This window comes from Trichoderma evansii, assembly GCF_050947405.1.
Source record: "Trichoderma evansii strain SZMC 28006 chromosome Unknown GGI43scaffold_7, whole genome shotgun sequence".
NCBI lineage: Eukaryota > Fungi > Ascomycota > Sordariomycetes > Hypocreales > Hypocreaceae > Trichoderma > Trichoderma evansii.
Genome location: NW_028145199.1, coordinates 807,725 through 821,870, shown reverse-complemented (window position 1 = coordinate 821,870; position 14,146 = coordinate 807,725). Strand labels below are relative to the sequence as shown.

General features: G+C 48.4%; 9 protein-coding genes across 9 annotated transcripts; 5 read left to right on the top strand and 4 right to left on the bottom strand.

Moving 5' to 3' along the window:
* The first annotated feature begins 60 nt into the window (after nucleotides 1–60).
* On the top strand, nucleotides 61–1,999 carry GGI43DRAFT_402484 (translation initiation factor eIF2 subunit alpha). The gene is made up of 4 exons (XM_083205697.1): nucleotides 61–459; nucleotides 546–708; nucleotides 774–981; nucleotides 1,042–1,999. The coding sequence occupies exons 1-4, from the start codon at nucleotides 382–384 to the stop codon at nucleotides 1,523–1,525; spliced, it is 933 nt and encodes a 310-aa protein (XP_083061730.1). The 5' UTR covers nucleotides 61–381; the 3' UTR covers nucleotides 1,526–1,999.
* On the top strand, nucleotides 2,000–2,970 carry GGI43DRAFT_402483 (endopeptidase catalytic subunit). The gene is made up of 2 exons (XM_083205696.1): nucleotides 2,000–2,446; nucleotides 2,537–2,970. Exons 1-2 carry the CDS (start codon nucleotides 2,169–2,171, stop codon nucleotides 2,814–2,816), a joined length of 558 nt encoding a protein of 185 aa, XP_083061729.1. The 5' UTR covers nucleotides 2,000–2,168; the 3' UTR covers nucleotides 2,817–2,970.
* A 169-nt stretch (nucleotides 2,971–3,139) lies between these two features.
* Nucleotides 3,140–5,348, top strand: GGI43DRAFT_402481 (mitochondrial carrier domain-containing protein). The gene is made up of 3 exons (XM_083205695.1): nucleotides 3,140–3,665; nucleotides 3,777–4,074; nucleotides 4,145–5,348. Exons 1-3 carry the CDS (start codon nucleotides 3,399–3,401, stop codon nucleotides 4,861–4,863), a joined length of 1,284 nt encoding a protein of 427 aa, XP_083061728.1. The 5' UTR covers nucleotides 3,140–3,398; the 3' UTR covers nucleotides 4,864–5,348.
* On the bottom strand, nucleotides 4,896–5,366 carry GGI43DRAFT_348171 (uncharacterized protein). Its single transcript, XM_083202230.1, has one exon. The coding sequence runs from the start codon at nucleotides 5,242–5,244 to the stop codon at nucleotides 4,927–4,929; it is 318 nt and encodes a 105-aa protein (XP_083061727.1). The 5' UTR covers nucleotides 5,245–5,366; the 3' UTR covers nucleotides 4,896–4,926.
* A 238-nt stretch (nucleotides 5,367–5,604) lies between these two features.
* On the bottom strand, nucleotides 5,605–7,153 carry GGI43DRAFT_382853 (uncharacterized protein; the record flags this gene model as incomplete). Its single annotated transcript, XM_083203293.1, has 2 exons — nucleotides 5,605–6,557; nucleotides 6,655–7,153. The coding sequence occupies 2 exons, from the start codon at nucleotides 7,151–7,153 to the stop codon at nucleotides 5,605–5,607; spliced, it is 1,452 nt and encodes a 483-aa protein (XP_083061726.1).
* Nucleotides 7,154–7,837: 684 nt separating this feature from the next.
* GGI43DRAFT_402476 (uncharacterized protein) lies at nucleotides 7,838–9,021 on the bottom strand. Its single transcript, XM_083205694.1, has 2 exons — nucleotides 8,634–9,021; nucleotides 7,838–8,468 (listed from the first exon to the last, which is right to left on the bottom strand). The coding sequence occupies exons 1-2, from the start codon at nucleotides 8,804–8,806 to the stop codon at nucleotides 7,901–7,903; spliced, it is 741 nt and encodes a 246-aa protein (XP_083061725.1). The 5' UTR covers nucleotides 8,807–9,021; the 3' UTR covers nucleotides 7,838–7,900.
* Nucleotides 9,022–9,262: 241 nt separating this feature from the next.
* GGI43DRAFT_402474 (mitochondrial 54S ribosomal protein uL23m) lies at nucleotides 9,263–10,276 on the top strand. Its single transcript, XM_083205693.1, has 2 exons — nucleotides 9,263–9,473; nucleotides 9,533–10,276. The coding sequence occupies exons 1-2, from the start codon at nucleotides 9,403–9,405 to the stop codon at nucleotides 10,071–10,073; spliced, it is 612 nt and encodes a 203-aa protein (XP_083061724.1). The 5' UTR covers nucleotides 9,263–9,402; the 3' UTR covers nucleotides 10,074–10,276.
* On the bottom strand, nucleotides 10,173–11,558 carry GGI43DRAFT_348146 (MT-A70-domain-containing protein). The gene has a single exon (XM_083202229.1). It carries the CDS (start codon nucleotides 11,449–11,451, stop codon nucleotides 10,273–10,275), a length of 1,179 nt encoding a protein of 392 aa, XP_083061723.1. The 5' UTR covers nucleotides 11,452–11,558; the 3' UTR covers nucleotides 10,173–10,272.
* Nucleotides 11,559–12,037: 479 nt separating this feature from the next.
* Nucleotides 12,038–13,863, top strand: GGI43DRAFT_402472 (coenzyme A transporter). Its single transcript, XM_083205692.1, has 2 exons — nucleotides 12,038–12,542; nucleotides 12,647–13,863. Exons 1-2 carry the CDS (start codon nucleotides 12,321–12,323, stop codon nucleotides 13,610–13,612), a joined length of 1,188 nt encoding a protein of 395 aa, XP_083061722.1. The 5' UTR covers nucleotides 12,038–12,320; the 3' UTR covers nucleotides 13,613–13,863.
* Nucleotides 13,864–14,146: the final 283 nt, after the last annotated feature.

The following is a 14,146-nucleotide window of genomic DNA, read 5'->3' as shown; positions in this document are numbered from 1 at the left end:
ATTGAAGCTGTTGTTTATTTAAGGGGATCACGTGGAGATAACCCACAATCGCAGATGTGGCGTTGTGCCAGGCCCCGCCACGAAGTTTGGCTCAAGCGCAAAATATCAAAATTGTGACTCCTCATCCCACTTCGAATCTTGTAGAAACCTAGCTGTACTTCATTTCTACGAGTCGCCAACGCACGAGTCTTACGGTAGCTGAATTCTACCCGACCGTCGATTTCGAACCACACAGCAGTTTTGAGACGAATTTGGACACTCGCGTGAGCAGCAACGGAATAGAGACTCGGGTCCTACGAAAAATCCACCCCACTTCCTAATATCCTCTTTTCCGAATCGACATTCATTTCCCCAGATTGTCATCGAACAAACACCGCCAAGATGTCTTTAACGAACTGCCGTTTTTACGAGGAGAAGTATCCGGAGATCGATAGCTTTGTCATGGTCAATGTCAAGCAGGTGGGTTTTACTTGAGCTACGAGGTCGAAAGGTGGAAATAAAGGAAGAAAGGAGAATCTGACAAGAAATTTCAAAATGACGGATAGATCGCCGAGATGGGTGCCTACGTTAAGCTGCTGGAGTACGACAACATTGACGGCATGATTCTTCTCTCTGAGCTTTCTCGAAGACGTATTCGAAGTATCCAGAAGCTTATTCGAGTCGGTCGCAACGAGGTTGTGGTGGTGCTCCGTGTCGACAAGGAGAAGGGTGGGTGATGAGCCAGATCCAAACAGAAGAGAATATTGAAGCTGAGGCTCATTTTTGAATTACAGGATATATCGATCTGTCAAAACGACGTGTTTCTCCCGAAGATATCGTCAAGTGCGAGGAGCGATACAACAAGAGCAAGATGGTCCACTCCATCATGCGACACGTTGCCGAGAAGACCCAGACACCTATTGAGTCTCTGTATGAGAGCATAGCCTGGCCCCTGAACCGCAAATATGGCCACGCCATTGACGCTTTCAAGCTGTCTATCACGTATGTGGCCAGATTGGAGTAGTTGTATAATATTGGAAAGGAGACTAACTTGGATCATAGCAACCCCGAGGTGTGGGACGAGATCACATTCCCTAACCAGGTCGTCGACGACGAGCTGAAGCTGTACATCAGCAAGCGACTCACCCCCCAACCAACCAAGGTCCGTGCCGACGTCGAAGTCACTTGCTTCGGCTATGAGGGTATCGATGCTGTCAAGGCTGCGCTGCGAACCGCCGAGGCCAAGAACACAGAGAACATGCAGGTCAAGGTCCGACTTGTTTCGCCACCTCTGTATGTGCTGACCAGCACATGCATTGACAAGGCGCAAGGCATCACTCGTCTGGAAGAGGCTATTGTCGACATCCGGACCACCATTGAGGCTGCTGGTGGCAACCTTACCGTTAAGATGGAGCCCAAGGCCGTCACGGAGAGCGATGACGCCGAGCTGCAGGCACTTATGGAGAAGAGAGAGCGTGAGAATGCTGAGGTTAGCGGTGACGAGAGTGTCAGCGACAGTGACGACAACATCCCTGAGACGATCTAAGCGTCTCAACGCACAGCTCTATACCAACAGCGACGAAGCTGCGACTCTAGACTCGACTGAAGAGAAAGGGAAAAAGCGGGTAGCATCTTTTGAACAAAAAGAAGAAAGCGAAAAAAAAGCTGTCAGCGCTCGTATAAAAATGAGAGACATGGCCTAGAATTTGGTTTAAGAAGTTTTGGTAGTAGGTAATGGCGTCTTTTGCGTGACGGACGACCTAAAAGCCGTGAAAGTCGGCATATATTGTGAGGGGTAGATTTTGGCCGTGACTCCTTGTCGTTTGATTTAACTGGAGCAGCAAAGCTATTTTTAAGATTAAAAAAATGCTATAAATCAAACAATCATAAATTGTGCCATTATCGTTCATTCATAGACTCAAGTGATGTTGAAGCTTTGCAGTAGCAGTCTTTAGCTGTGAGTCACTAAGAGCTTTGGAATGAGCTAACCCAGAAGAGGCGCTAACAAGCCATGACACCACTAATAAGCAACTTTTTTTGATAGGGGACCACTTCAGTGTCAATTCTTAATAATGACCTGATGAATTAAACACTGAACATTTCATTCTGTGAGACTACGAGATTAAAAATTATTGTCTTATTTCACTCACAAATCATTTTTAAACTACGTCTTCATTGGAGCCGCCTCTATGGCTCTCAATTCAATATGGGCGCGAATAAGAGGTAGTTCAGGCGGCCCTCCAAGCTTCACTCGAACAACGGCGCTGAATCTCATCGGCTTTGCGACCTGGATCCCCGTGATTGCCTGGTTCAATCTGCATGTGGCGGAACTGACGGTCATTGACGGATCATCGATGTATCCCTTTATGAATGCGGATAGGGATTCGTCGCTACGGAGGGACGTGGTGCTCAATTACAAGTGGTCGCCGCAGGAGGATTTGCAGAGGGGCATGGTTGTGACGTTGAGGTGAGCTGATGGCTGTTTCGTTTCGTTTCATGAATATGAACATGGAATATGAAAGCATGAAGAAAAAATGATTAATAGATGAATTAATAGGAGTCCCTTTCATCCCGAGGTGATTGCCGTCAAGAGAGTGGTTGCTCTGGAAGGGGATGTGATCAAGACAAAGCAGCCATATCCTGTTGCGACAGTCAAGATACCACAAGGACATGTGTGGGTAGAAGGAGATGGCCCTCCAGGCTCAAGTTTGGACAGCAACACGTATGGACCGATTTCAAAGAGATTATTGACAGGCAGAGTAACACACATTGTCTATCCGCCGAAGAAGTTTGGGCCGGTGAAGTGGTGGGAGCATGACAGGCCATTGGTGGAGTGATCAAGGGGAGAAGATGCTATGTACCACTACTGTATGACTAGGAATTTGCTGCACGTGCATTTAAGAGGCGTCGGGGGTAGATGAACCATAGAGGGCATTGTACTTTATCATATAATATTACCAAGTTCACCGAGAATTGAGCACAATATACCGGGTTTACTTGCATCTCTGCCTTAGAACGCTCGGCGTGGGCCAAAAGCTCGCCTCCGAACAGAAGCCCGGCAGCCCGTCAATTCGCCGGACACGCCACAGCGGATCTACAAAACATGTGTGGCTGAGCCCGAACCGCCTATCACATTGCGCACAGCAAAAAGTTCTCAGAGAGAAGATCGGGAGCCCACGCGACTTGCTCAGCCAGGTACCGAAGGAGAATTTAACATCTTTTTCATCGTCATAGCTTATCTCCTGATCCTAATTTGCATTTGAACAGGGGGAGATTATTTCCAAGTTACCGTCTTGCATTCTTGTGCGCTGGTTGTTTTTTTCGGCGGACCCTTTCTTTCCTCTTTTTTTTTTTCTGTCACCCTTTTTTTCCCCTTCCGCATCGATAAGCCTTGAGTCTCAATTGGGCGCTCTTTGCAAATGTCCGAAGGCCTTTCCACCTCCTCCCAATTCCCTCTGGCAGGCTTCTCCAACTCTGCGACTACAACGCCTGAGAGCGCCACAACGAGCGATTCGACGACAACTGCGGCAGCAGGCCGTGACGGAACTGCGCTGGACTCTTCTCGATATGCCGGCCACCACCCGATAGTCTCGCCCGAAAGCCAAATTGCAGGGGGGCTTGCGAAGCCGGCGCATACAATGCACAGCGAAGATGTCGAGGTTGAGGGCCGGCCGCCGTATATCCATGTTGGTTTTTTTTTTCCCTTTGGCTCATGATGGCGGGTTGCCGTCTATGACGTTGCGCTTGCGATGAGGGGCTATATGGAGTTCTTTTTGCGCTGACTGTTGGGACCTTAGGCTATGATTGCGGGAGGTCTTGGAGGTTCGACTGGTGACATGCTAATGCATTCACTGGATACCGTCAAGACGCGACAGCAGGGAGATCCGCATTTTCCTCCGAAATACTCGTCCTTGGGGCGATCATACCACACCATATGGCGACAGGAAGGCATTGCGAGGGGCTTATACGGAGGCTGGATCCCAGCTTTGGGCGGGTCATTTCCGGGCACATTGATGTTCTTCGGGACATACGAATGGAGCAAGCGATTCTTAATAGATCACGGGCTTCAGCACCATCTCGCCTATCTCTCAGCAGGTAAGCTACATGCCGAACAGGCCGACAGCGATCATTTTCCAAGGCTACGAAACTAACTCTTCGATTTCAGGATTCCTGGGCGACCTCGCAGCTTCCATTGTATACGTGCCATCCGAAGTCCTCAAAACCCGACTGCAGTTACAAGGACGCTATAACAATCCCCATTTCGTCTCTGGATACAACTACCGAGGTACCCTCGACGCCGCGCGCACAATCGTCCGATCCGAAGGTCCTTCCGCTCTTTTCCACGGCTACAAAGCAACCTTATATCGAGATCTACCCTTCTCTGCGCTACAATTCATGTTCTGGGAACAGTTCCAAACATGGTCCAGGGTATACAAGCAGAGTCGCGAAATCGGTGCGCCCCTGGAGCTCTTAACCGGCGCCGCTGCGGGTGGTCTTGCGGGCGTTATTACATGCCCCCTGGACGTCGTCAAGACCCGCCTACAAACACAGGTCAACATCCCATCCGAACCTGAATCCGCACACCATGAATCCACACACCGAACGAAAGACCCCAACCCTCAGAAACGATCAATATCGACTTCGTCACCAAGCACGCATAGACCTAGACCCGGCGCTATTGCGCTGAAAACATCATCAGTCTTCACCGGACTGAGGGTCATCTACCACACCGAAGGTATAAGCGGCTGGTTCCGCGGCGTTGGGCCCCGAGGCGTGTGGACTTTTATCCAGAGCGGCTGCATGCTCTTCTTGTATCAGCGACTGCTTCACAAGCTAGAGGTTTGGATGCCACTGGAAAACCCTGAAGTGGAGAGTGCATTGTAAAAACACAACAAAGAAACAACGAAAACTGAAATTCATTGCTTCTTTCATATATATTTTTGGCTTTTAATTTTTTTTTCTTGCTTGTACATGATAGTGGGCGGACATGAGCATTATGACGAGAAGATACAAGACGAGCATAGGAGAGATAAGAAGAGAGATTTTGGGGAGGATATTACTCACTAGATGGAACAAAAAGGAGAAGAGAAAGGAAAGGAAAGACTCAAGCATAAAAAAGAAACGAGAGAAGGTGTTTACGGGGAGGGCGTAGAACTGGGCCCGGTCATTTACGTGAAGGCGTTTTGGGGAAGAAAATAGAACTGGGACGATAAGACGGGGTGTTCTTTGATATATGATATAGATAGAGGGCATGGGAAAGGACATGTGTGCCAAATCTCCAACATGGTTTTATTACTGTACATTATTCTTTTGCGGACATAGCTGTGTCATTGCCGATACGTGGTTTAATACAGAACATTCAAATATTACTTACAGGTAGCTAGGCACCATTTTGTGCAAGTAAAAGAGAGACTGTGCATGTTAAATAGAAGGTAAATTCATTTATCACTACATAGAAGACAGAGAAGGGAACAATAGCGACCCAAAGTACTTCAACCAGACGAAAAACGACGAACAGATACAAACGAGCCCTGTATCAAACGCATAAATACCGTAAACAAATCCCATACAGCAAACAGCACAGCAGCAGCCTCCTCTTATGGTTTCACCCCCTATAGTCAAATATCAGGCATCCACATCACTCTCATCAACTATTCTCTCCTCTTCAAAATCCTCCATCCTGGTCATCATGTCGTCTCTTGCGAGACATGCCACAATCGCCACAGTCAAAGCGTTCCATACACTCTGACCCTGATCCTGAAAGTTCATGTCGAGGTAATAGTTGGGATTCATAGAGAGATCGTATTTGGTTGAATCGGCAGTAAACAACAAAACTGTCGTGGAGAGGATAAAGAATCCGTAAATGACAGGCGGAGACCGACGGAATGTCAGCGGCGAGGGCAGTAGCTGGGATGAAGAGAGTGCCGTTGGGGCAATAGGAATGTCTTTCATGGAGATATCGTCTTCAAAGCCATCATAGCATTCCATCTTGATGATGGGTTTCTCGTCTTCTTCCATCTTCACGTTGACACGGTCTGCTGTCTGCTTGCACTTCTCGACAGTCGTCTGCTCGTCGTCCTCACTGTCGATCATTTTTGTTTCCCCGTGAGATTCTGGTTTTATGATGGGGCGGAATCGCATCAATCCCAGCAGCTTACTTATAATGCGTGAACCAAGCATCCCCCACGATCGGCCTCTTTCTTTAAACAGTTGCCGCTGTTTTTCGTCTGAAGCTTCAGCTTCGCTTTTTATTTGCATTTCGACTTCCTTGTCTATATCCATATTTTCAGTAACATCTTGATTAATAGCGAGGAGTTTGCGATGCGATTTTGCCAAGGCTGTCATTCGTGCCTTTATGAAGCCTGTGGGATCGTATCCTTCAGCATTCCCATCAATAATCTCGACAATGACATTGGGGGTGTACTGCAGGTGGTTATATCCTCCATCCTCGGAAGCCCATCTTATAAACTTATCCAAGGCTTTCTTAACCATTAACGGGGTCTTTCGTCGTAGTCCAGACTGACAGGCTGTCCGAACACAAGCAGTCAGGTCGATTAATCTCATTAACGCCGTGGTGGCTACATGTCAGGTCAGCTTGAGACCATAGGATCCTGTTACTGAAAGAGGTGGAAAGAGGGAAAGAGGGTTATAGGAGAGATTTGACTTGTCCCTGACCTAGAAAAGTGCTCGTGTGCGCATAGATGATCGGGTTCTCCCCTTTGTTGCAACAAAAGCAGTCTCCTGAAATGGGTACACCTCTAAAATCAACTTCCCAGTGTAGCGGCAATAAGGGTATATCCTGTCTCAGGTATAGAATCTCGAAAAGCTGCTCCTCCGCTTGAACCCATTCTGATCCTGACTTCCCGAGATAGTTGCTCTTTGTCATTTGCATGTCTGCCAATGTCCTATTGCTAACGAGCGGACCTTCGCCATCCTCATCTCCCCGTTTGATCGGTGTATAGACAGTTTTCCTGGGCGAAGCTGAATATCTGCTAGGGGAACTTCGTGGCGTGGCACCGCGGCTCTGGGACGGTGTCCCACGATTTCTCTTTTCAGTCTTGCGCCGAGGAGTTCGGCGCCCAGGGGACCTCTGAGATGTGCTCTCGCTGCTTGTAGTCGTTGTTTCCATGGTCAGGCGCATAATCAGCTCATGTGGTTCATGAGCTTCGCACATTGCGTTTAGGAAGAAGCGAAAGCTGGCAGTTGAGTCTCAATCCCCCTGTTTTAGGACGACAAGACAGGTTTGCAAATTCCACGTTTGACTTGGTGACAACTGACTGAGTGACATTTTAGAGGAGTAGAGGCGTTTGCAGAGGCAGGTTAATGCTTTTACAGGCGGATTGAGTGCTGAAGCAGGCCGTTTGCTAGTGCAAGGCAGCTGCCCAGGAATTAAGGGGAGGTGCAGCAAAAGTGGCTGTAAAGCACGGGATCCCAGCTGTAGGGAGCCGATTCTTCCAAGAGACCCCTCTGTATCCGGATTCAGTGTTCAGCAATGGGTGAATGGACGCCAAAATTCAAGCCATTGCGTAGGTATCACAATAAGCCTCCCAAGTTATCAAATGCAGCAGTTCTACCTAGTAGTTGTACTCAGGACGTAGTAATGTACACAAGGGAGCATATCCGTCTGTATGTATGCCACCAATGGACTTCAATTCAAAACTACATACACACTAAACACCAGCTATACCAAGCTTAACTGCTGTCTCTTCTGCTTTCATATACCCAACTATCCATCATTGACTTCATAGGGTTCAATACATTGCAAATAGAAGGCTAGCTTCGAGGAGCGTCAGCGACTACGGTTCGTCGAACCGCTACAATATCACCCATTTAGTTTCAGAGAGCATTTTATCGGGCTTGGGTAATATTTCATCTTCTTTTCTATAAAAATATTCTTTGACCATATCTACAGACTTTACAGTTAATCCTTCTTTTGCATAAATGGTTGGCATGCCTCGTATATATCCAGATGTCCAGGGATCCTTGCAATCCTCTGGAACACACCTTCATCAATCACTTTGGCGGTCTGGATAATCCCCGCAATGAAGAAATCGACCAAGCTCGGCCGGGCACCAAGTATAAACGGCCCATCAGCCTTATTCGTGTGCATCAAAGCATCAATAGCCGGCCTCTCGCTTTCCAAAGCCTCCCATGCCTCATCTTCGCCCTCGAGCATCTCTTCTAGCCGATGTCCAGTCCGAGCCTCACGAGGGCCTCGGAAATATTCTTCTGAACGAGGCGAAAAGATGAGGGCTTCGCGCGGTATCAATGATTTTTGGAGAGTTGGGCCAACTCCAGCGCGTAATTTAAGCATAATCTCGGTCCCCAGCTCTGAGTCGAGTTGCAATGGCGGATCAGGGTAGGTAGACTCAATGAACTTGGCAACAGCAGGTGAGTCCATGACATACTTGTTTGTCGGTACGTGATAGATTGTGGGAACCGTGTACTTCTTTGTATTCCCCGTAGCAGGATCATGAGGGGGCACACCTCTATTGTTCTTCATGTCAATGGCTTCTCCATATATCGCAGTCACGGCTTGAAACTACATATTTAGAAAGCGACAGAAAGAATTCGATAGGAGAGACAAGTAAGATTGAAATCATTAAGAACAAATGCTCTAAAGCAAAATTTCAAAGAAAGCGGATATGACTCACAGCTCTTTTAGAGTAGGTTCAATGTCTGGCATCTCGAGGAAGACGGTCTTGTAAGGAACTTGCTTGTAGTTGAGCATCATGCGGATGCGCCATACAACGGGCGAGAAGCAGACATTCTTGGTGCTAGCCAAGTCGTACAACACAATCTCATGCTCGACGTCTTGTACTGCCATGTTGCGCGTTATGCTCTAAACCAAGCTCGATTGCTTGAATGAGTGAACGAGTGAGTGAGGAAACTCAAGTATACTGTAATTGCAGCTATACGATTGCAGCTATATAGCTTCTAATCGGCTAACTTTCTAATCGGCTAACTCAACTATACCTATGAGCTGCCTATAGGATTCAAATCACAAGATACATGTATGTAAGAAGTTGCGCCCTTCGAAATATATATTTCTGATGCTAGATCCTACGGTATATGCATTGGATATGCCACTTTTTATGATTCGTTCCCAAAGATTAGTATAAGCGTTTTCCATTGGTGAAGTTGAGAAACTATTACGCTACTAGCCGAAAGGGTTGATTGGTTTATTGAATTGGCTGCTGCATGGTGTCGGCCATAAAAAGACACACGCTCAGAAGGGCATTTATGTGTGCTATGTCTCAATACAGTATAAATTTACAGTGTCAATATTAAAACACTGTGGTTTAGCAACATCCCACCAGCCAATCATGACCCCACATAGACAAAACTTTGGATATCGAAATCCTAGCTGGTTGATCGTATAATCCAGAAAACAAAGCAGAAACCATTCCCATTGCTGCAGTCATGGCCGAAGCAGTAAAGGCGGTTGCGCGCCAATTGCCCGCGTTCAAGCTGGGCCAGAAGCAAGTTTACCTGTACGCCGAATCCCGCACCAAATCCTCCCTTGCGCAAAGCTCATGCTCACCTGCCACAGACCCAATCATGTCATCACGATGCTTCGAAAAGAGCACCTCCCACCCAACGAGGCCTGCTTCAAGGTCCCTCTGCGATTCACAAAGTTCGACCTGAGAGACTACCTATGGAACCTGTACAACGTCGAAGTCACCAAGGTGCGCGCCTACGTCAAGCAGCAGCCCCTCACCCAGCGCAGCACCAGCTCTCGCTCCTGGTACCGACCACAGCCCCAGAAGATTATGACTGTCGAGCTGGCGAAGCCTTTCCAGTGGCCGGATGTTCCTACAGATTTGGAGCCCTGGAGCAACGACCTGTGGAAGATGCGCGAGGACACGATTGAGAAGAGGAACGAGGAGCAGCTCGTGCGACAGAAGATGCAGATCCCATTGAAGAGCAAGGAGCCTGTCTCTAAAGATCGAGAAGAACTGAGCAAGCTGGCCAAGCAGATGCTGTCCGGAGAAGTCAAGTGGTCAAACGATGTGGCGCTGGATCCTCGGTGGGATCAGATTCTGGAGAAAGAGAAGGCCAAGAAACCAGCTGAGACAACAGCATCATCATGAAAGAAAAGAAAAATTAAACTGGATAACTAAAAGAGGGAGCACGCACATTGATTTTTCTCCTCGCAATCTACTGGGATATACAGGGAAAAGGGAGACTACGGCCATTGGCCAGTGTATGACTTAGACGCATAACATGTGCATATATGTATTATGTATATTACTTTTGAACTTATAAAAAGCAAAATTTCTCGCCTATGCTTTACATTGAGCAGTTGACTTCATGCGGTGAATCTTTATCGTCGACATCGGTCCAATGCTCCGACGTCTGGAACTGCAAAACTTGGTCTCCCCAGCTCCACCAGGCAGAGGTGAGGTTGCGGGCAAATACCTCTAGAGCTGGATAATCATGGCCAAGAGTTTCCTGAAACAGCCGCCGGAGATTTGGTTTCCGTGAATGTACGTCTGGAACTGCCAAAATGACTTGAGATTTAAGAGTCTCCGGGACCTTGGCGCCGATGCGTTTTGCAATCAGCAGCGTCTCCCATGGTTTTCGCCATGTAGACTCTATGTCAAATAGAGGCTCACCCGATGAGGTGATCTTGAGCCACGTCCACTGCGTTACCAGTTCGAGCCCCCAGGATGCAAAGAGACCTTTAGATGAGGTTACTAGGTCAAGAACGCTGGACTTGTTAGTGATCCACATAGCCACCAGGCCATCAGAAGCAAGATGGGAAGCCACAGGTATACTAGAGAGAAGCTGTTGTATTTCTAAGAGGTTAGAGGCAGTATTGTATCTGCCCGCTTTCTTCCTCCGGGCTGATCGATTTGGCCATGGAGGATCAAGGACAATGAGGCGGAATTGCGGCGCTCTGTCAATGAATGTCTGCCGCAGATCCCGGATAGATCCGTGCAAGTATTCAGCCCCATGGGGTATCCTGAAGCTATCTACAGTAGGAGCTGTAGTGCTCGTAGTATTACTACTATCACTCCTAGTATTAGTAGTAGTGGTGCTACCAGTCTCAGTCTTGCCATCGACAGCCTGAGTAATACATCCATCTGAGACATGGGAAAGCCGGGGGAGGCAGAATGGTCCCGAATAACGGCTATGAAGCTGGTCTAGAGCGCTCTGCACGGCTGCCGCGGCCATCAAATCCGCAATATGAGCTCCTGCAGATTGCGAGTTGATCAGCCAACGATCAGCTGTTGCCCCATCTCGCGGCTCCGGGGTAGCGAATGGCTTAAGTGGCGGGGCCCCAGAAACGATTCGAGCCGAATGCGGGAGGCCGGGGAGCACCTGGGCCTCTTCTAGGGATCTGGGGATGTCGAGCAAGACGACATCGTCGGATTGGAAGAGGATTGACGACGTGGCTGAGGACTGTGTTGGTGGTGATGAAGACGACGGTGATGATGCTTCGTCACATGCATGTGCAGAGGCCATTGCCAGCAAGTACTGTGACGCAGAGATTATGCAAGCATCGCGGTGGTATCAAGAAAAAATCCGAATTTAGCACGTAGGTGTGTCGGGCAACCTGCTAACCAACTAGGCCTACTACATGTACCTGCTAAGTAGGCTACTTAACGCACCTGCACGCCATACGCAGGTACATTTATACTGTGCGCTGAGCCAATGAAGACTTAGAACACTTCAGAACATGGCAAAGGCATGGTCAATGCATAAGGTATACGGCAGCGACGGGACTATAGCCGAAGAATGCGGAGAGCGCCACGAATTGTTGTTTATTATCAAGGCACAGGATCTGATAGGGTTAAATCTATATCCAAATACAAATGGCTGTAGACGGCATGCGCCGGTAGCAAGAGAATAGGCACCGCCCTGGTACCTTGAAGTAGGCGTTTCCCCCCAAACGGCTCAATCTTCGGCAATCCTCGGCCCCAGAGAACCCACGGCTCTAAAAAAGCTCCCCTCAGTGGCGGTAAGTGACTGGCGAGTGACTTCGGCTCAGGGCAGAGCACATGGGCAGGTGACCAAAGACGAGGCGCGATATCCGGTCCGCACATGTACCGCCCAAGTACCTCGTCGCACAAAGCAAATGACGTCCCGGAGCGCTCGCAAGGAGCCGAGTTTATCGATTTCTTTTTCTCGTCCTGATCCTGGGAATTATCAAGCCTCAGCCCCCCTAAGCATTTGTCTTCGCTTACCATTTGTTCGTTTCTTGTTTCTTACTTTTTGGCCGTCTCCTTTTTTCTTGATTCGCAGTTCCGTCAAGTCTGCGGGCATGTCGTTTTTATAGAATCCATCGGCTATCATTCACAACTACTTGAGCGACTGCGACTGATTGCGCTGCAATGCCGTCCGCCTACGCGGAGCATGGCTCCATGGCCGACATAGCACGCGACAAAGCTCTGCAGCATGGCGCTGCCGTGGCTGGCGCGACAGCCTCTCCTACTCCCCGAAGAAAAGAAGCTGCTTCTCCTAAAAACGACGAACTCTCGGCACATCGCGCAAAGACCCGTTCGTGGGATTATATCTGGAGGTCCGGTGTCGCCGGTGGTGTCGCAGGATGCGCCGTAAGTTATTGCTCCCAAACACCCAATATCTTATGCAAACTTGGCAAAAAAAGCACAGCTTGTCAAAATATCAGAACATTGTTCGCTAACAACCCTGAAAACAGGCCAAAACGACGGTGGCGCCCCTTGATCGTGTCAAGATCCTTTTCCAGACCAGCAATCCCCAGTTCGCAAAATACACAGGCTCTTCTTTCGGAGTCGCTACAGCAATGAAAGACATATACCTTCAAGACGGTGGCCGAGGGCTTTTCAGAGGCCACTCAGCGACCCTCCTTAGAATTTTCCCCTACGCCGGCATCAAATTCCTCGCTTACGAGCAGATTCGCAACTTCATCATCCCTGACAAAAACCACGAGACGCCATTCCGACGGCTGATCAGCGGCAGCCTCGCAGGCGTAACATCTGTTTTCTTTACATACCCTTTAGAAGTTGTTCGAGTTCGCCTCGCTTTTGAGACTAGACGAGATGGCCGCTCATCATTGACATCAATCTGTCGCCAAATTTATAACGAACACCCTATTGAGAAATCTCAGACCGCAAAACTACCAAATTCTCCTGCCATTGCGACAGCTGTAGACTCTGCCTCTGCCGCTGTTGCGTCCGTTACTCCACGAGTCGGGCTTGTGAACTTTTACCGCGGTTTCGCTCCCACCATACTGGGCATGCTACCATATGCCGGCGTGTCTTTCCTCACTCACGACACCATGACAGACCTACTACGCCATCCTTCTATCGCCGAGCGTACGACTTTGCCGAAGAAGAAGAACCATCCAGAAGGAAAGCCAGCGGCGCTTCGATCTTGGGCAGAGCTTACTGCCGGAGGCGTTGCCGGTTTGATCTCACAGACGAGCTCATATCCCCTCGAAGTCGTCCGACGGCGCATGCAAGTTGGCGGTGCTGTTGGTGACGGCCGAAGACTGCGAGTCGGAGAGACAGCGGCTATGATCTTCCGAGAGCGAGGAATCCGAGGTTTCTTCGTCGGTCTCACAATCGGATACGTCAAGGTGGTGCCTCTGGCAGCAGTGAGCTTTTACACTTACGAACGCATGAAGCTTATTCTTAGTATATAAAGAAAGAAGAAATGAGTGCACGGCTGCATTGGCGTTGGATGGATTTCTGCAAGGCACTACATAAAAAAGCCTTTTTTTGTTTTGGGTGGGCTTTTTCTTCTTGTTGTATGTTTCAAGTTTGTGTGTTTGAGCCTCCGCACATAGTTTGAAGGGATGGAGTTAAGACTGGACATCCCGCTTAGCATTCGGGATATGTGTTATTGGTTAAATGTAAAATAAATCCAGAGCGCTATGAAAAAAAAGAAATAGAGCTACATTATCAATATGTCGTGGTTTCGCTGTTGAGTCCATTCACTGTTGTGTCACTCAGTTATCAATATACGATTTAGTCACCCCCCGTTTTCAACGATATCATTCATTTATCATCATTTGAATCATCCATATTTGAAATAAATAGCTTCTATTGTTATTTTGATCATAACCATTGTTGATACTGTCGTTGTTCTACTTGTGGTCACTCATGGATTAGTTGGGACGCATGCTGTGACCTAATTGGCCGACACGGCGCTGCATCTTTTTAGCCTGCGGCTAGCT